At 52.3% G+C, this 19,604-nt stretch overlaps 7 protein-coding genes across 7 annotated transcripts; 5 read left to right on the forward strand and 2 right to left on the reverse strand.

Annotated features, from left to right (window-relative positions):
* The first annotated feature begins 50 nt into the window (after window positions 1-50).
* Window positions 51-2,374, forward strand: SEPMUDRAFT_151324 (DUF1716-domain-containing protein). Its single transcript, XM_016906742.1, has one exon. It carries the CDS (start codon window positions 197-199, stop codon window positions 1,982-1,984), a length of 1,788 nt encoding a protein of 595 aa, XP_016757337.1. The 5' UTR covers window positions 51-196; the 3' UTR covers window positions 1,985-2,374.
* A 150-nt stretch (window positions 2,375-2,524) lies between these two features.
* SEPMUDRAFT_151325 (thioredoxin) lies at window positions 2,525-3,756 on the forward strand. Its single transcript, XM_016906743.1, has 3 exons — window positions 2,525-2,644; window positions 2,931-3,141; window positions 3,236-3,756. The coding sequence occupies exons 2-3, from the start codon at window positions 3,005-3,007 to the stop codon at window positions 3,420-3,422; spliced, it is 324 nt and encodes a 107-aa protein (XP_016757338.1). The 5' UTR covers window positions 2,525-2,644; window positions 2,931-3,004; the 3' UTR covers window positions 3,423-3,756.
* A 737-nt stretch (window positions 3,757-4,493) lies between these two features.
* Window positions 4,494-6,734, reverse strand: SEPMUDRAFT_151327 (DNA-binding domain of Mlu1-box binding protein MBP1). Its single transcript, XM_016906744.1, has 5 exons — window positions 6,368-6,734; window positions 6,073-6,281; window positions 5,839-6,001; window positions 5,030-5,759; window positions 4,494-4,959 (listed from the first exon to the last, which is right to left on the reverse strand). Exons 1-5 carry the CDS (start codon window positions 6,444-6,446, stop codon window positions 4,920-4,922), a joined length of 1,221 nt encoding a protein of 406 aa, XP_016757339.1. The 5' UTR covers window positions 6,447-6,734; the 3' UTR covers window positions 4,494-4,919.
* A 489-nt stretch (window positions 6,735-7,223) lies between these two features.
* Window positions 7,224-9,004, forward strand: SEPMUDRAFT_151328 (E set domain-containing protein). Its single transcript, XM_016906745.1, has 3 exons — window positions 7,224-7,696; window positions 8,032-8,351; window positions 8,442-9,004. The coding sequence occupies exons 1-3, from the start codon at window positions 7,603-7,605 to the stop codon at window positions 8,619-8,621; spliced, it is 594 nt and encodes a 197-aa protein (XP_016757340.1). The 5' UTR covers window positions 7,224-7,602; the 3' UTR covers window positions 8,622-9,004.
* Window positions 9,005-9,435: 431 nt separating this feature from the next.
* On the reverse strand, window positions 9,436-10,865 carry SEPMUDRAFT_52354 (WD40 repeat-like protein; the record flags this gene model as incomplete). Its single annotated transcript, XM_016909221.1, has 3 exons — window positions 9,436-10,536; window positions 10,597-10,751; window positions 10,811-10,865. 3 exons carry the CDS (start codon window positions 10,863-10,865, stop codon window positions 9,436-9,438), a joined length of 1,311 nt encoding a protein of 436 aa, XP_016757341.1.
* A 535-nt stretch (window positions 10,866-11,400) lies between these two features.
* On the forward strand, window positions 11,401-15,575 carry SEPMUDRAFT_71750 (LCM-domain-containing protein). Its single transcript, XM_016909952.1, has 2 exons — window positions 11,401-12,092; window positions 12,185-15,575. Exons 1-2 carry the CDS (start codon window positions 11,578-11,580, stop codon window positions 15,450-15,452), a joined length of 3,783 nt encoding a protein of 1,260 aa, XP_016757342.1. The 5' UTR covers window positions 11,401-11,577; the 3' UTR covers window positions 15,453-15,575.
* A 350-nt stretch (window positions 15,576-15,925) lies between these two features.
* Window positions 15,926-18,539, forward strand: SEPMUDRAFT_127986 (mitochondrial carrier). The gene is made up of 6 exons (XM_016902183.1): window positions 15,926-16,384; window positions 16,444-16,734; window positions 16,818-16,943; window positions 17,247-17,471; window positions 17,527-17,588; window positions 17,647-18,539. The coding sequence occupies exons 1-6, from the start codon at window positions 16,258-16,260 to the stop codon at window positions 18,307-18,309; spliced, it is 1,494 nt and encodes a 497-aa protein (XP_016757343.1). The 5' UTR covers window positions 15,926-16,257; the 3' UTR covers window positions 18,310-18,539.
* Window positions 18,540-19,604: the final 1,065 nt, after the last annotated feature.

Consider the following 19,604-nt stretch of genomic DNA (forward strand, 5'->3'; position numbering starts at 1 on the left):
GTAAGGCACAATTGTAAAGTCGGGTTGATTGTACATTCTTGGGGGAGTGTCGTTTGTCTCACTAGCTTCGGATCAGGCGAATCTTTCAGCCGAGACGTTCCCTAGGTACTTCCAAGTTTCTAGGTGGTAAGGTAAGGTAGTTCATCACCAGCCTGTCTCTAACTTACCTGACCACACTCTCTCTACACACGAACCCATGGCTTCATCCATCGACGACCTCTTCCGAAGACCCAATCTCCCTCCCGCCTCCAACAAGCGCAAGTACGAGGCGTCTGACGCGCAGGAAGTCTACAAATCCACAAAACTTACCAAATCTTCTTCGCCAAATGGCCACACCAATGGCGCGTCCGTAAAGGACGGAAACGAAGATGATAACGATGATGATGAGATGGAAGCTGGGCCCGAGCTGCCTCCTGACGACGATGAAGGCGACGATGAGGATGGAAATTTCTTCGGCTCGGGCATGACGCAGAGCGCAACAGAAGCATTGGACTACATCGATCAGGCAGATGGACCAGAAGAAGCTTTGCAAGAAGAGAAGATTGATTCGGTCTGGTTGAGGCGATTGACCAACTCGTTTGAAAAGAAAGTCACGAGAAATGCAGAGTTGAGGGCGAAATATGAAGGCGATCCGGCAAAGTTCATTGATAGCGAAGCGGATCTTGATGCTGAGATCAAGAGCTGGAGTCTGCTAGGTGAACATCCGGAGCTCTATGCAGAGTTTGCTGCTGAGGGAGGAGCTGCGGCAAGCTTGGTTGGGCTATTAGCGCATGAGAATACAGATATCGCGATTGGAGCTATTCAGATATTGGCTGAGCTGCTAGACGAAGACGTGCAAGCCGAGCAGGAGCAGTGGGATGCGCTGGTTGCTGCGCTACTGGATGCGGATCTACTGGAACTGCTTATGAGCAATCTGGGAAGACTGGATGAGGAGAATGAGAGCGATCGGAGCGGTTTATACCACAGTCTGGAAGTGCTGGAAAGCTTGGCTGGACAGCAGGCCATAGCAGAGAAGATTGGGCAGGAGAAGGTGCTGATGTGGCTGTGCAATCGCATCAAGGTAGTTGAGAAGCCAGTAGGACAGAACAAGCAGTATGCAGCGGAAGTGCTCCAGGTCTTACTGCAGTCCTCTCCTCTGCTGCGGAGGCGCTTGATTGTGGACATTGATGGCGTTGATCTTTTCCTTCAGCTGCTCGCGGCTTACCGGAAACGCGACCCAGCCAAGGATACTCCGGAAGAAGAATATGTCGAGAACCTCTTCGATGCTCTAACGTGCGCTGTAGACGAAGCGGAAGGGAAAACCAAGTTCGTAGAAGCAGAAGGAGTAGAGCTTTGCCTTATCATGCTGAAAGAAGGGACGAAGAACATCACCCAGCGCGCTCTTCGAGTCTTGGACCATGCCACAAACGGTCAAGGAATTGCTCCCGCCATGGTGTGCGATAAGATCGTGGAGGCTGCAGGTCTCAAACCGCTCTTTAGTGCCTACATGAAGGGCAAAGACGCAGCTAACACCGAACACCTGCTTGGTATCTTCTCCGCCTTACTGCGCCTTCTACCCGGTGATTCCGCAGCACGGATCCGTGTGCTAGCAAAGTTTACAGAGAAGGACAATGAAAAGGTGATGAAGCTGATCAAGCTTCGCAAGGACTACGCTTCACGTGTTTCAAAGGTCGACAAAGAGATCGCCCAAGAACAAAGGAGTTTGACGGATGAGGAAATGGAGGAGAGAATTGACGACTGGTTCTCACGCCGACTTGATGGAGGTCTGTTTTGTGTACAAATGTGCGATGTGATCTTAGCTTGGCTCGTCGCGGAGGACCAGCAAATCAGGGAGCTGATGTTGCAGGAATTCCATGGTGGATTTGGCATGATCAAGGCTTCTCTCGATGAGCAGATGAGGGGCCTTGGAGGTGGGAGTGAAGAGGAACATGATACGAGAGAGATGCTGGAGACATTGATTGGTTTTCTGGATGAGCAGAGGTAGGGCGAGGCACGTGAAAAGCGAAGCACCCTCATCAGCCTTTGCATCACTGGAGCCTCTCGCCGTCCGAACCGAAGTCTCCAGCTCCGATTGTCTTGAATAGCGCGCCTTTCCGTGCTGTTCTGCTAAATTTGCCTTATCAACGTGTAGTGCCTGCTAGCGGATGGAGGTATGCTTGCATCGGTACCCGAAGCAGGTGAAATGACCTAATATGGGAGACCAGATATATGTACTTAAGGTAGCGATGTGCTGAAGGGATCTTGTGGCTTGCGCAAGTGAGCACTGTATCTGTATTTGTATAGTGTCTTTATCGCAGACGAGAGCAGGAAGTGATGATTGTGAGTGCATGTGAAGGTGGTGCAAGTGGAGGCAGAGTGACCTCAAGCGAGGAGGAGGAATGAGGTGAAATTGATTGATCCGACTCCGCTTCGGCACGTGCTGGCGGGGCACACTCAGATCGCGTCATCATCAGCAAGGTGGCGACCTCAGGAATAATGCCCACTCCCAGCTCAGCTGAATAATTCCATCTCTAGACTCTCGCTGCTGCACTACTACTAGTACATGTACCTTTATCCTCTGTGACTTGACATCTGTATTGACAGTATTGCCCGCGCATTTGGAAAAACCGTCACACACTCCTACTACACGCACCCTTTCTTCGAGGTACGTAACGCGCACCTTCCATCTGGTTGTACGCTCTTTCCTGAAGCGGCAACGACTCGGCATCCGCTCGGCTTCATAATCTGCTTGCAAATCCAATATCGACTAGAAAGCTCTCCCTGATTATTACTGTCTTTGACAACACTGCGCGACCACTGTTCACCTCACTACCACTACCACTACCACTACTACCGTACATATACCTCTATCCCCTCTGTCTCTCTCTCGACCACACTCCCATTGATGTCTTCAGCATTGCGCCGAACTCTACTCACCACGCGATTCACAGCTCCCAACACCTTCCGAGCCACATACCAACCCATCTTCACCAACTTCAGACCCTTTTCCGTCACATCATCCACCATGGGTCAAGGCGTGCACAACCTGCAAACCACTGCGGAGTACAAGACCGCCATGGACGAGAAGGACGTCCTGCAGGTCATTGACTGCTACGCGACCTGGTGCGGTCCTTGCAAGGTGATTGCGCCACAGGTCAGCAAGTGAGTACCTCGCCTCATTTCTCGATACATACATACATGCCATCTGTTTCGGTCCGCCTTCGCACATGCTAACCACCCCTCCTCTCATCAACAGATTTGCAGACGAATTCCCCGCCGCCAAATTCTACAAAATCGACGTCGATGAGCTCCCAGAGGTCGCGCAGGAGTTGGCCGTTCGCGCCATGCCTACTTTCTTGCTCTTCAAGAACGGCCACAAGGTCGGTGAGGTTGTCGGTGCCAACCCACCTGCTCTCAAGGCTGCCATTGAGAAGGCCTTGTAGGTGGAGAAAGGAGAAAGACATCTGCGATACGAATTGGGCATAGAGAAGGTGCGAGACGTGGTGGAGCGCACACGCCAGTGAGAGAGATACCATAATACCACTACCACTACCGGGTGGGTGGATACGTGGGCGGATGGATAAGTTGACGCATTTTCGGTCCCGATCGTACGGTCGCGGAGGACATTAGATGAAAATCGAAATGGAATTGAAAACATCAAGCTCTCAATCTCTTCCTCTCTCTCTCCCTCTACCATCATATTATCATGATGATCATCGTCATCATCACCCGATAGCGATAGGTAGCAAGCAAACCATGACCTAACAGCCAAACCAGGCAACACCAAACCCAACAACGAAAAATCTCCTAGCCGCGGTAGATTCGAGAAGAAAGATACGAGGACCCAGACTGTACCTACATACATATCCATACATGTAAACATGGGTCTTGCAAGATACAGTCCATACATGTAAGTAATGTACGACCTACCTACCTACATCAGGCTACATACATAAGGTACCTTACATACCTTACCCAAAGGTAGGTAAGGTAATTATGCATTTACTATACACTACCTACCTACCTTATGCATACATACCTACCTACCTGTAGGTAAGGTATGCATACCTAGAGGTATCTCAAGGTAACCTTTAAGATCAGGTACCTTAACATACCTTACCTATGAAATCCGGGCACGTTCTGTATAGGTAGGTAAGATAGGTAGTTTTCATTCGTTTCTTTACGCTTTCATTCATTTACTTATACGATGATTGTAATTCTTCATTTTAATACTACCTGGTAGGCTGGCATAGGAGGTATTGCATTTTGGAGGGTAGAGATATCCGATTAATCTGCTTTTTTTTTCTTTTTCTTTTTATTCCTGGTATCTACTATCTCGTATCAATCTCTTTATCTTTTCCGTTCTTTTAGGGACGGGGATAGAGGAGGAATTGTGTAAGAACGAAGAAAGAAGAAACACTAGAAAAAGAAGAAGAGAAAAAAAAGAAAAAAGGAAAAGAAAAGACGAAGAAGGAATTTTTCGTTCAAGTCGACAAGAGAGGAGGAAACTTTGTGTCGTCTGTGTGGGTAAGTAACCTACCTACCTATTTATGGGTAGGTATTCCTTGAGATTTGGTTTTTTTTTCTTTTTGTTGTTCTCTTTTTCGGTTTCAAGAATTGTGTTTGGATTTGATCGGAAGTGATCTGATCTGATCTGACATCTTTTCATTGGTGCTCTTTCCTCTCTTTCTCTCTCTCTCTCTTCTCTCTTGCTTTCTCGCTCTCTCTCTCTCGCCCTCTGTCTCTCTCTCTCTCCTCCTGATTCTCCCCTGTCTCTCCCCTTCTCTCCCGCGCGCGCAGTCTGTCGAAAGTCAAAAGCATGCGAACACTGCAGAACAAAACTCCCGTTCCTCCCGTTACAAAGCAAGTGGTATCTTGGACGAAAACAAGTAGATTCCGGATTTTTTCTCGATAAGCTATGCGGCGCATTGTCGCGAGGTTTACCAAGGGAAAGCAGCGATGATGCTGGGTATAAGCGCACTGTGATAAATTTCTTCGTTAGCAATTCCCGTGGAGCATGTCGGGACTGTGAGTGATGTCAGAAACATACCTAACTGCCAATGTGGCTGCGATTCCGGTCAGCGCTCTCCTCCTAATCTTCTCTTTGCGGAGCTCCACTTCCACTGGTCTCGCTCGGGCGGCTGCTCGCGACGCTGCCTCGGCTTCGATCTCATCTTCCTTCTCGACTACCTCTTCAATCTTCCGTTTGCCTTTCTCGCGCGTGATCGTGCCATCAATCTTTCTTGCCTCTGCAACCATCTGTCTCGCCTTTTCGAGCATCTCGTCTGTATTATCTGGAATGTCCAGGTTCGGGTGGTTGGAAGGCATTTCCACCTTGAGCTTCACATCTTCCTCGCCATTGGCGCCTGTGGTCGTCTCCACTTCGAGTCGCACAGTGTCCTTTGGCGGTGCGGTTGTTCCGTTCACGGTGGTCTTTGGCGATGCGGTTGTTCCGTTCACGGGCTCCACTGGCGCCACGACGACGGGTTCTTCGGGCTCAGCAGTTGTGCCGCGGGTTCGTCGTGGCCTTCTAGGAGTGGCGATCTTGCGCGGAGTCGCTTTGGCCTTGGATGGTGACTCGGATCTCATGCTGCGCGCACCTCGTGTTGTGCGTCGGCCTCCGCCCGGCGTCTTTGCGCCATTCGTGGTTTCAGTCATGTGGAAAGGTGGTGGTGACTTGATGGTCTTTTTCGGGTCGCTGGTTCCGTGGATGATTGGTTCCGGGTCGAGGAGCGCTTTGATCCAATGTCTGATGCCGTATTCATCGGCGAGGTCGAGCGCTGTGAAGTAAACATGAGCATCTGGCTGCGCCCGCACCCGCATTGGGCTGCTTAAAAAGTCGGGAGTCATGTCACACACCTTTCTTGGGGTCAATCCATACGTTCCCGGCGACCTCTTCGCTAGAAGCCTCCTCCAAGCTCTTGATGTACTCTTTCTCCAGTGCCTCTTCTTCCTGTTGCGCCCAGGGAAAAGCAGCCTTATACATGCCCGTTGCGCTGATGAAGCCGTCACTTGCGCGTCGCTATTGTCCCACTTTAGCCTTCACCTCATCATTCGTCAATGCGCCATCGCACGCGCGGGGTGTCCACGTACCATCAAAAAGTAGGCCTCTGGGAATTTGCGGTTCGTGCCTCGCAGGAAGATGCCGCTGCCCGTCAGGTCTTTGGGTAAGGGTACGCGCAGATGCGCATAGTCGAGGACACCCAGGTTTTCGAGCTTGGTGGCATTGGAGGTGCCAATCTGGCCCGGCTTCACTTTGAGCTCCGTCTGTCCCAAGCACCGACGCTCCACGAGTATCTCATCTGCAGTGCGCCAACCGTTAGTGTGTCTGTTCACGCTGTATTCGCCTCGCGACAACGCAGCGATGGTCCGGAATGCGACGACGTACGCGGTGGAGAGCGCTCCTCTGCCAGCATCATGTTCTGTTGCTCGGGGAGCGCATGCTGACGCTCAATGGATGGGGCCATCGTGTCCGACGCGTTGGAATGTCTCTGTCGCTCTGTCTCTTATCTCACGCGGTCGATGTGGTTGTTTTGCGCGCAATTGTCGCGACTCGGGGCGAGATGGGAATGGTCGGCTCTCTGAACACGTGGACCACGCGACCGGGGAGCGGTATGTCGCCTCAACGTCGTCGCGCAACGACCACTCTAGTAGTACAATAAGGCAATGGGGATTATATAACGAGTACAATGGTAGAAGTGGAGGGGGAAGAAGAAGAAGAAGAGGGACCAGTCGTCACGGATGTGTTGCGCGACAAGGATGCAGTCCTTTGCGAAGGATGGAGAAAGGGAACCTGTGGACCTAAGCTCTGGGGGACGCCCGAACGCCTTTTGCCGTGCAGCTGGTCACTGGTCGATGATGGACCGAGTCAACCGACCGCAAATGACGAGAAAATCACGAGAAAATCACGAGGCTGGGCCTCAGGAAATTGCAACTGAAGACTCCGGCATTCATTCTGATTGTTTATTACCTACTTTTTACCATCTAGCTTCTGCTGCCGTCGTCTCATTCGTTCCATTGGTATGATTTTTTAATGTAGCGACAACAAATGCAGATGGCTGGTCAGCACTTCTTCCATACCTTACCTACAGGTAGCTGGCTCTCTCTCTCTCTACTGGCTCCATCCCTGCCATCACGGGATGGCTCAGATACCAGGTATCTGATCAAGGGAGTCGGCAAGGCTGAAGAATGCCCGCGCGAGTAATGGTCGCAATTAATTCCATCTTCTCATGACCGCACCGCACGAGAAAGTGGTCCCAGCAGTCCAAACACACTTGACACTTGACACTTGGGATGCTGCTCGCACTGCTGCCTGTCCGGTACAGGTACATAAAATGTCGTCCGCAGGGGATTCCAGGGCGGTGCAGAAAGACAAATGGAGGAAGGTGTTTGTTTCATACCTCACGAAATGTTGCTGACTGAAGCTTCTTGGCCCCACTTTGGACTGCATCTGTGCTGTGTTAGTTCTAGCTATTCACCGCAACAAACACAGCCAACAGCTGTACCTCGCCCCCCGACTACAACCACAGCGCACAATACACTACCTCTCCTCGTGCGGCACACTGCACTCTCACGACACCACTGTCGCATAGCAATCCTACTACCACAACTCGGACCGTCACCATGTCGGCGCCAAACAAGGACGACCTGGAGCCTGAGGTCACGGAGGGGTTCAAGGTGGGCGAGAAGAAGACGATTGACGAGTACCAGCAGCTAGGTGAGTTCAACCTGCTCTCGTTGGTCAGCACTTCCCGACAGGAACAGGTATATGGCCAGTCATAGCGAGGTGTTCACAAGTTGGCATCTCTCCGCGAATCTTGCAGACAGCTATATGAATTGTGGGCGGGCGGGCACGCAGTGGCCCAGAGACTACCTTTCAGAGTGGGAAACCAGTCAACTCTATTTGATCACACTTCTTCAACATTGGATTCCTCGCTACGACAATGCCCAATACTGCTTACTACCTTACCTACCTTCTCTTCTCCATGCCCACCTGCTCCAACTCTTAGCCTCTCTTCACTCAAAACGCACATAGCTGACCCGCCAATCCAGACCAAGGAGACGAATCTCTCCGCAAATACAAAGAATCTCTCGGACTTGGCGGTGGCACCCGCATTGGTGACCCCAACGACCCACGGCAAGTCATCATCAAATCTCTAGGTCTTGAAGTCGAAGGTCGTCCAGACATCATCATCAACCTCGAAAAGGAAGGCGCCCTCGCAGATCTCAAGAACCACCCCTTCACCATCAAGGAAGGAGCTACGTTTCGCATGAAGGCCATTTTCACCGTTCATCACCAGATTCTGAGTGGGTTGAAGTATGTGCAGGTGGTTTCGAGGGGGCCCTTGAAGAATAAGATGCAGGAAATGATTGTAAGTGTCTCTCATTTCATCCCCCACCTATCCTTCGTAACTACCTTACTGTAAACTAACGTGTCCCCTCCTCTCTTTTTCTCCTTGCAGGGCTCATACTCCCCCAACACAACCGAAAAGCCCACCTATGAAAAGAAATTCGAACCCGACACCGCACCCACAGGCATGTTGGGACGAGGCAAATACAGCGCCGTCAGCAAATTTGTCGATGACGATAAAGTGACTCATCTGGAATTCGCGTGGACATTTGAAATCAAGAAGGATTGGTAAAGAACCTAGGGGGTGATGCATGTGGTGGCGATGGCGGTGATGGTGTTGGTGTTGGTGTTAAGAGGTAATGTACCTTTGGTAGTAGCCAGCTACATACCGTAAGGTACAGTAAAGAGGTACAGTAAAGAGGTACAGGTACAGGTAGCCAGCCATAGGTACCAATATGGTACCTATATGCCTGATCTTTGCTTGCATCGTCGAGGAGAAGAAAGCCCTTTCCTGCTACCTACCGTACCTAGGTACCTTACCTTGTCATGAAGAATCAATCTCACACGCACAGCACCCAAAACTCAACCAAGAATGAATTGACCGAATTCCAATAGGGTAGAGTCTTGCCATGTATTGGCCCAAGTACGTGCTGCACGCTGCTGGTGACAAGATTTCAAGTATGTAGGGTCTTTTTATGATTGGTCGTAGGTAACATCTGCGTTAAATATCGAACTTGATACGTGGGGGTATCTCCAACTCATGGAATCTCGTGACTCTCCAGAAAACGCCCGCTCGAACGCTTCCACTCATGTACACATGTATCATAATCATCATCTCAGCAAATGTGGTATAAGGTAGATGAGACCAACATCCCGGCGCTTTTCTTCCGTGCTTTTTGTTTTCTCCTTTCAAAAATCTCCGCATCCCTCACAGAATGCGCAATTCAAGGCGTCCAGAAGCGATTTCCTCTGGATCATGCTTCCCATGACCGATGATACCGAGTATCCGTAGTTGATGATCCTAATCATCCGCATCTCCTCCTCTACGATACTTAAGTCCATGAATCTCACTGCCGAATACAGTCAGTACACTTTTTGCCTCTCATTCAAGAACCAGAGACAGTATCCGAGGGCTCCACATACTCAAATCTCTTGACCAGCGTCCCTTCTCCGCCCTTCTCCAGATCCACCATGTAGACATAGAAATCCCCTTCGCTCGTTGCCACCATGACATGTGGAACGCTATTGGCCATGGCCACCACACATCTTACAGGTTGTCCATTTGCTCCCCTGGGTACTCTTACCCAGGCAAAATCTCTTTGAGGTTCCCACATCTCTGTCACAGAGGAGGGGAGGTAGCCAGCGGCGCGTGACACAATGGTGGTGCCGACGTTTTGCGAGGTGCGGCGGACGAGAGACATGAAGCCTGCTTGGCGGGGCTGGGGAGCTGATGCGAGGGCGCTCGGGTCGCCGTCGAGGTTTTGTTCGGAGGATTCGATTTCGGATTGGATGGGCGATTCGCTCCGTTGGCGAGATGACGAGAATGAGCTGTGTCGAGGGGATGAGGGCGGTGAGATCGGACGCGGCGTGTTGCCGTTATTGGGGTTGGAGCCTGGTGGGGCGAGCTTGAAGATGTGGACCGTCTCTGTCGCAGACGAGACGCAGAGAAGGGTGGAGGTAGCGTTGAAAGAGATGCAGAAGATGCGGGCGGGCATACTTCCGCGGCGGAACTGATAGAGCTTCTTGCCAGAGGGAATGGAAAAGACGCGGATCACGGTGCCCTTTTCTGATGCGGTGGCCATGAGAGTGCCATCGTTGTTGAGAGCAATGTACGAGAGTGGCGACTGATGGGCTTGTATCACAGTCACCTCTTCCTCGCGACCCAGATCATAGAGCAGCACATCGCCGCTGACGGACTCCCTCGCAGCTGCTGAATTGGGCACATGCGCGGGCGGGGCATTCGTATTGTGTCCCGTCCTCTGGTAGTGGGGGATAGCGAGGTAGTTGTTCTCGGAGCTGGGTGATATGGCGCAGATGCCAGCTGGATTGAGAGGTGTGGGGTGCTGGAGCAGCATCTTCATGTTGCTGATGTCGTAGATGAAGGCGATTTCCTCCAGTAGCACCACGAGGCGCTTCCGGTTCATCTTGACAGCGACCACCATGCCGTGGAAGGTGAGCTCGCATATGGTCGAGTGTCTCTGCGTCCGCTGCTCAGTCTCAATAAGATGCGTCCGTTTATGCTGCGCTCCGTGATTGGGCGCACGCACCTTGGTATTAACAATGCGGAGGTGTCGCGGTGTGAGGGTCATGGCAACGAGGGAAGTCGAGAAGAGCTGCTCAACAAGAGAGATGTCTTCTTCGTATGAATGGTTGGTGAGTTCGAAGGGATCTGTGGTATAGACGCGCAGGCCGCGGGTGGTTGCTGTGTTTGGCGCTCAGTTCTCCTCCTGTAAAGCGCCAACGCACCCTTCGATCTCTTACCAACGGCCAGCAGGCTGTGATCCTGGTTGAAGGTGACATAGTTCAGCCCCGACATGGCGGCGGCGGCGGCGGCGAGTGTGATGGTGGTAGAGATGGTGGTGGTGGTGGTGGTGTACGACAGGATCTCGCGCTCCGTCTCATCGGGGGAGGGAGTGAAGTTGAACGAGAGGTATTTGAGAATGTGTGTGTGTGTGACTGGGTGTGTTGTTGTTGATCCAGGCTGTCTTCCACCTTGAGCTGTCATCACGCGCACTGCGGAGCTAGGTACGAACGTCACTTCTCCACTGCGCGTGTAGCCGTGGGATCCCTGCTCGCCGATAAACGATAAGGCGTCGGACTAAAAATACCTTAGCAGCGCAAGACCCAAGACGGTGCGAGTGGCCGAGTCGCCCGAGTGCGACGGCGTGATCCTTGAATTAATTTCGCAGGCAGAGGATTTTTGATGGAAGAAAATGGAGAGCCGAAGCCCTTTCCCATAATCCCATTCAGGCTCTGCGCACTCATAATAATGACACATGTCCCGTCATATACACTTTCGGTGATATACCAGCGCATGGCTGTTCTCGTTGTTGGTTGTCATCGTTGATGTTGTTATTGTTGTTGTCGTTGTCGTTGTCGTTGTTGTTGCTCCCTCCCGTCTCCTTGCACAAACGCACACGGGATCTACCTGTCTTGCATCTGCAGTGAGATCCACGAAGCCCGGTGGGAGGGACTGCCTTCTAGGAAGAGAGGCGATCCCTGCTATATCACTTTCTGCAGCAGCAACTATGGCTATGAACGATACACTCCCGACCGCACTGGCAGACTCTGCCGCTGAAACAAGGTCCGCACAGAGGAAGTTGTCACTCGTTCCAGATTCTCCCGTCCATGACGACCGTGACACCTCACTCTCGCTGTTTGACCATAGTCACCGATCAAATGGCAACAGCCTCGCTACCGACAGGAGCTTCAGCTTGCCTACCACGACCTCCAAGCTGAGACGGAGTAACAGCGTTCCTATGGCTCGCCAGGCTGTGGGGAGAGATCCCCAAAAGCAGCACCGCGATGAACTCATCATGGACACGAACAAGTCCTCCATCGTGTCCAAACGATCCGTCGAGAAGCTGTACTACGATGGCGAGCCCGAGTACTTTCGCTACTTTGTCAGCAAGTTCAAGCGACGATCTCCCCTCATCAATCGCGGCTACTGGTTGCGCATGAAGGCCATCGAGCATGGGGTCTCGCGATTCTTGGCAGAGCGAACAGCGAAGCGCAAGGTCGTGGTCAATCTGGGCTGCGGATAGTATGTATCTTCTTCCTTCACTCTCCTGCCCGCATCGTCCTCTTCCATAAGGTGCCTAAGGTAGGCAGGGCTCGAGCTGACCCCCGCCACAGTGATCCATTACCATGGCTGTTCCTAGGCAAGCAACCACTCCTGTGCCAAGACGCCACCTTTGTCGATGTCGACTATCCTGTCTTGATGCAGAACAAGATTGGAATCATCCAAAAGACGGAACCGCTCAAGGCATTGCTGCCCAAATTCACCACCACCGGCAGAGATAGAGGCCTTCTAGCCTCGAGCAGTCCGTACGTTGCTATTGGATGTGATCTGATCAATCTCGACCCCTTGCAAGACATATTACAGGACCATCTGCAGATCGGCAATGGAGATGTGGCAGTCCTGTTTACTTCCGAAGTCTCCACCGCATACATGACTGTCGACGGATCGCAAGCTGTGTTCCAGTGGGCAGCGACCTTCGACGATGTCCGATTCTGCTTGCTCGAGCAACACTTACCCGATGGGCCGGATCACCCATTCGCTGCGACCATGCTAGCCCATTTTGACAAGTTACGGACACCTTTGCGCGCCATCGGGACTATGGACATGATGAAGGCACGTTTCCGGGCAGCTGGTTTTCCTGAGAACGGCACAGAGATTCGATCGCTGTGGGAGCTGTGGTCTGATCCAACTTTTCTGACTGCCGAGGAGCGAAGGAAACTCGATCGAGTAGAACCATTCGACGAGTGGGAGGAGTTTGCACTTTTTGGCTCTCACTACTTCTTGCTATTTGCAGAGAAGGAGCCAAATAAGGACTATAGTATCAAGCCATATAGAGCCTCCCGGGCGTCAATATTCGCAGGCTCAGTACAGGGCTCTTTTGCGTCCAGCCCCACGGTCGGCAATAGTCCCGCGATACCACAATATCATTTCGGACCGGGAGACATGCTGCACACACACGAGTTACGAGAACCCCACGACTTCCGGCGTTTCGCAGTCGCGACACCACCCCTTCAGGTAGATGCTGCCGGAGACTCCGTCGGCCTTCACGGAGGACTGGGCACACAGGAACGACTCGAAACTTGCAATACTTACTCGCGGTTTGATACGACGCAGGCAATCACAGGACCGCCTCTGCGGACTGGTTTGATGTGCCACAGCATGACCAGACTGGGCAGTACCTCCAACTGTGTCCTGACAGGGGGTCGAACATCACCAGACAAGGCCAGCGCGGAATCGTGGCTACGACTCGACGGGAAGTGGAGGCGTGTACAGGATCTACCACGAGGACGCTATCGACATTGTGCTGTACCGCTTGTGCTACCCACAGACCCTCGCCCAGCTCATACTGTACTCATGTTTGGCGGCAAGACGAGCGAAGGACAAGTCTTGGACGAATGGCTGATCTGGACTGGTGAGACTGGCTGGCAACAAGTCACGGTGCAAGGTGTCGAAAAACCACCAGCTCGATTTGGAGCTGTGATGATTACAGACAACAAAGGCGGCGTGTCTGGCGTGCTCATTGGAGGCATGACCTCCGCAGGGCGAGTGCTGAACGACTTTTGGCACTGGACACTAGAGCCTGACATGACGCTGATCTGCAAGAATGTGACTGCCAAGGCGATCGCATTCTTGAAAGCAGATGGTTGTATTCTCGGACGATTCGGAGCACAGCTTGTGCGGTCGAATCGAGGAATTCTCATGATTGGTGGCATCACTGGCGCCCGCATGCTGACACGGCAAGACGAAATATTGAATATGAAGACGCTTCGACCGCAACCAATCCAAGGACCAAGACCACTTCTCGTGGGGCATACAGTACAGGATGTTGACGGCGGACTGATAGTACTCGGAGGAGGAGCCACGTGTTTCTCTTTTGGCACAACATGGAACCGCAGCTGCATACTTAACGAAGCTGAATCTGGCCAGTTTGAGATGCAATGGCGGCTTCATTCGACCTTGGACGGAGGCAAGCCCACTGCAGAGCAAAATGCAACATTCGTTGCATCACCAAGAGTCGCAACAACATCAGCCATGAATAGCGTTACATCAATCCCTGGAAAAATGCCTGAACCCTTGCAAATCTCTGAAGTGGAGACAACCCATGGTATCAACTTCTCGGAATACGTCGAAGCGGCTCGACCTGTTGCTCTACGAAAATGTCGCCTCGGACCATGCATAGCGACGTGGACAAATTACTACCTCAAAGACAACATCGGCGCCGACCGCAAGGTATCTGTACACTCCGCGTCATCACAAGCCATGGACTTTCAAAACAAGAACTTCTCATACATTACTCAAAACTTTGGCACATTTATGGACTCTGTCGAAAGAGGTGAACGCCTCTATCTCCGATCTCTATCAACTGAAGCTCCGAGCAAAGCGCCAACAAAACTCTCGGATGACTTCCCGTCCATAGCGAAGGACTTCCTCCTCCCCGATGAGCTGGAGGAATACGTGCAACAAAAGGCTCATAGCTCTCCCCTGCGGATATCCGGACCAGTGAACATGTGGCTCCATTACGATGTGATGGCGAACATATATTGTCAAATCCGCGGGCGAAAACGGCTGATCTTATTCCCACCTAGTGATGTAGCACACCTCGACTTTGCGCCCGGATCCTCATCCTCATCACTCGATGTCTTCGCTGCCGACACCGCTTCGCAACACCCTGGACTGAGTAGCACCCACCCCCAGGAAACCATCCTCGAGCCCGGAGATATATTATTCATACCTCCCATGTGGCCTCACACTACAGCGTCCGTGTCTTCACCTCCGGATAGGAACTACACAACATCGGTGGCTGTGAATGTGTTCTTTCGAGATCTGGAAAATGAGCATGCGTATGCCGCGGGTCGTGATGTCTATGGCAATCGAGATTTGGCCGCCTACGAGAAAGGTCGCAAAGATTTGGCGAAGATTGTCAAAACCTTTGAGGATCTGCCTGCTGGTGTTGCGAGATTCTATCTGGATCGACTGGGCCATGAATTGTTGCAGGAAGGGCAGAGGTTTCAACCTGATACGCCACCTGATGAACATGGAGGCAAAGGCAAAGGCGTTGCGACAACACCTCATTCTCCTGGTCCCCTTCTTCAATCGGAGAGTCCTGCCGATGCTAAGTCCTCTTCATCCTCTCACGGCCAGACAGCGAGTCGCCATAGCGAAGACGTGGCCTCGGGTATCAAGAGTGCTGCCGATCGGAATGAGGGCAGTTCTGGATCTGCTACGTATGCAAACGGCTCGACAGAGAGACCGGATGTCCAGAGCCCCCATGCTAGTCATGTTGCATCGCCGAGTGTGACGGAGAGTGGAACGGGCAGTATTGCATGGAGCAAAGCCACGAGTGGGACAATACACGATGTTTACGCGGAATTGGGCCAGTAGGAGAACGATGATCAAGAAGCGAGAGAGAGGGAGGACAATTGATGGGGTTGGAGTCAGGTGCATGATATGTGTGGATAGGACAGGAAGCGTATGTGATAGCAACGATTTGCAAGGTACATGTTTCTGGACAATTAGCAACAGTTTGGGGGGAGGGGGGGGGGGGCTTCATCATACATATAGCAAACTCAGGGTGGTACTCGGGGTGGTGCTCGGGGTGGTACTCGAGAAGTAGCGTGTTGTGTTGAACGGTCTCGAGGTTTTCATCAACCATCAAGGCTTCTCCTTTCTTTCTTGAGAAGGAGAGAAGGTAGGGGAGGTGGTAGGGGAGGGACAAGACGGTAGTTCTGTGCGAACCAATCGGTATAGGCTGAGGTAACCAGTGTCTTGGCGAATTCTCGAGCTTCGTCCTCCAATCGTTGCAACGTCATTTCTTTTACAAGAAAACCACCTACATTAGCTACTGGTACCACGCACTCACTGCAGCGCCTACTTATCCTCAAGCAGCTGTGATATTTCCCTTAGCGAGATCATTCCGACCATTCCTCCAACCTACCACCACCACCACCACCATCGACACAACCTGCGAGATACCCATCCCGAGTGCACTCAGCCGAGCTTGGGGACACAGCTCGCGAAGGAGCTGTACCTGACCTTCGTCTCAGCTATACCACGCGCACCACACCAGCCCTACCTACTTTCTCAATCCCCGGCACTGGCTCAGAGACAATAGCAAGCTCCTCTTCCACGCCACAACATCGTTCCCTTCCCTCGAGCAATGCCGGCAAGATAGCAGGAACCGGCGGAAATGGACGGCGAGTCCCAGGCGCAAAGGGACGCGCGCCTGCGCTCGCTGTGGGAGAGGCTCGACACGAAGAAAAAGGGCACACTCGATTATGAGGCTCTGAAACGGGGCCTGGGGGCAGTGAACCACCGTATGCTGCACCGAGCCGTGCGTAGAGGACAGACGCGCTAACCGGGAATCATCACATAGCACTCAAAGATGCGGACGGACTCATCCAGGACATGCTGACCGCATGTGACATCGACCGCGACGGCAAGATCAGCTACGACGAGTTTTGCCGATTCTGCACTGCCACGGAAAAAGAGCTCTGGCAGCTCTTTCAGTCCATCGACCAAGACCGTAGTGGGCGGTTAGACAAGGGGGAGCTGTCGTCTGCTTTCGAAAGAGCCGGCGTGACAGTATCAAAAACGAGGTTGGATCGGTTCTTCAGCTACATTGACAAGGATCGCGACGGGACCATCGACTTTGGCGAATGGCGCGGTAGGCACAGCACAACACAAGAGCCCCTCGAACTCTGCACCCCGCGCTCAGAGGACGACATGCTAATACACTTGTGCTTCCAGACTTCCTTCTCTTCATTCCGACCAACGAACCCGGCCTCTCTGCTGTCCTGTCATACTACCAAAATACCACCAAACTGAACTCAGAGGGGGATGTGCACCTCAGCGACGAGGCAGTACAGGGTCTAGGTACGATCATCACCTTTCTCAAGAGTTCGCTTTTTGGCGCAGTCACACAGCTGGTAAAACCATCTCAATCGCATACTGGAGGCGCGAACACGTCACCCATTTCTATGTGGGAGGGCAGCGAATCGCGACCACAAATACAGATCCCTCCCGAGACACACCAAGAAACTGCCGCAATCGATCCACACATTCCCGTCAAGCCAGTGCGGAGAAAAGAGCCATCGGTCAAGGAACAGCGGTTGCAGGAGGAAATTTTGAGGAAAAGAAAAGGTCCAGCGAAGCTAATGGATTTCGTGCCGGATGTAGGCTACTTCCTGGCCGGTGGTTTAGCTGGCGTCACTTCCCGAACCGCGACCGCGCCGCTCGATCGGTTGAAGGTGTACCTGATCGCGCAAACTGGGAGCACGAAAGAGACGGTGCAGGCGGTGAAGTCTGCAAAGCCTGTTTCTGCCGCACAACATGGTGTTAGAACGCTATGGACCGCATGCCAGGATCTGTGGGCTGCCGGTGGGGTGCGGAGTCTCTTCGCTGGTAAATACATTGCACCCGGGTGACGCGACTCAAGTGTCACTGACCCCCGATCTAGGAAACGGCCTCAATGTGATCAAAGTCATGCCAGAGTCGTCGGTCAAATTCGGCGCGTACGAGGTAGGCGGCTCTGTGCTGGTCATGGCGTGCCTGTAACCTTGCTAACCATGTGGACTAGGCATCCAAACGTGCCATCGCCAAACTCGAAGGTCACGACGACCCAAAGCGGATCAAAGGATCTTCCAGTTTTGTAGCGGGAGGAATTGCCGGCATGATCGCCCAAGCTACAGTATACCCTCTTGATACCCTCAAGTTCCAGATGCAATGCGAAATCGTTAAGGGCGGTGAGCACGGCACTCGACTTATTTGGCACACGGCAAAGAAGATGTGGGCACGGAACGGGGTGGTGGCATTCTATAAAGGCCTTCCCATGGGTCTGATAGGAATGTTCCCATATGCGGCCATCGATCTCGGCATCTTTGACACTCTGAAGAAGCGAGCTATCAAGAGAAATCGTGCGAGGAACCCGAGCATCAAACACGACGAAGACGCTTTGCCCAACAATTTCAGTCTGGCGCTCATGGGTGGATTCAGTGGGGCTTTTGGCGCTAGTATCGTCTACCCGCTGAACCTGTTGAGGACGAGGTTGCAGAGCCAAGGCACTTTCAGCCACCCGAGGACCTACACTGGAATCGTGGACGTTACAAGGCAAACGATCCAAGGAGAAGGCGTGCGAGGGCTATTCAAGGGACTGACGCCGAATCTTCTAAAGGTGGTGCCGGCTGTCAGTATCACATATGTGGTCTATGAAAACTCAAAGAAGTTCTTGCATCTGCAATAGACAGGGAAAGGAGGCCGGTACTGGGTGGCATGGATGTGATGCACAAGGGTTGCACATAGCGTTGATAAAGGTGGAGGATTGCTACTGCACTACTACTGAGATACCCTTTCGTAGGATATGGAGAGAACTGAACACAACAGAGGTTGGCTCCTCCTGTCTAACAGCAAACGGCCAAGGCGAAAAGGTAAAACGATTCGCGACAAAGTAGCTGATTTGCGTATAGAAACTGCCAAATATCACGACGAAGTTCCGAAAAAACGAGACAAACTTGATATTGTTTGCTCGTTTTCTATTAAGTACAAGAGCAGCGCCATCGACTTTCACGAGAACTCCTCCCCATCATCAGTACTATAAGATAAATCCACCGCAACGCAGAAGCACAATTTACTTCTTCCCATATATATCATGCGATGGGCCGCGTCTGCAACGCTCCCGCTCACCGGGCCTGCGACCCGTGTGCAAGAAACAACAAGGCAGGATGCCACAGCATTGGCCGCGTGAGTTCCGCTCCTGCGCTTCCTCGTGGATCTTCTGCTGACCCGTTTCCCAGGCTGTGCCCCCCGCCTGTCCAACAAGGTACCTGCTCGCCGTGCAGCGCCAAAAGGACGCATGCGACGCCCTATCGCGTGACCTCTCGGTAAGCGATTCAGCGACAACCAGACGCCTGCGACGCCCTATAGCGTGATCTCCCTCTGGGCCAGCGCTCCGCCTCCGCAGAGGAGTCACGGGCGTTGGCGAAGAGAAGATCGTGCATTATTGTCGAGAGGCATCGCATGTCTATATCTCTCGACCAAGATCATCGCTGGACGCAAGACGAGCAGGACGAAAATGGATACGTGGCGACTTGTCTGCGCTGCGCCAAATCCATTGCTCAGGGCCGAGTATGCAACGCCCCGGCACACCGAGCCTGTGACTCGTGCGCTCGGAATAATAAGGCTGGTTGTCACAGCGTGGGGCGTGTAAGTACCGAACCCCTCGTCGCTTGGGATCTGTGTAATGAATCGTACGTAGACGGTCCTACGGCTGTTAAATGGAGTTCTGGCTGTAACCTCGATGGTTCTGTAAGGTACTAACTAACTTCATGTCGTTTTCGTAGGTATAAAGACCTTTTTTTTCTTCTTTTCGTCCTGCTTCCTACCTGAGCAAGTTGGTCTGGGAGTGACAATTCGGCTGGATTGGAGATTGGATTTTGTTCTGTTATAGTTGAGGAAAAGGGCCGGAAGATGGATTGGTAGGTATCGCCAGATAATAAGATGGATTTTTTGGGTTGTTTCTGGGCTTGATCGTTACATCAG

This window comes from Sphaerulina musiva (assembly GCF_000320565.1).
Source record: "Sphaerulina musiva SO2202 unplaced genomic scaffold SEPMUscaffold_10, whole genome shotgun sequence".
NCBI lineage: Eukaryota > Fungi > Ascomycota > Dothideomycetes > Mycosphaerellales > Mycosphaerellaceae > Sphaerulina > Sphaerulina musiva.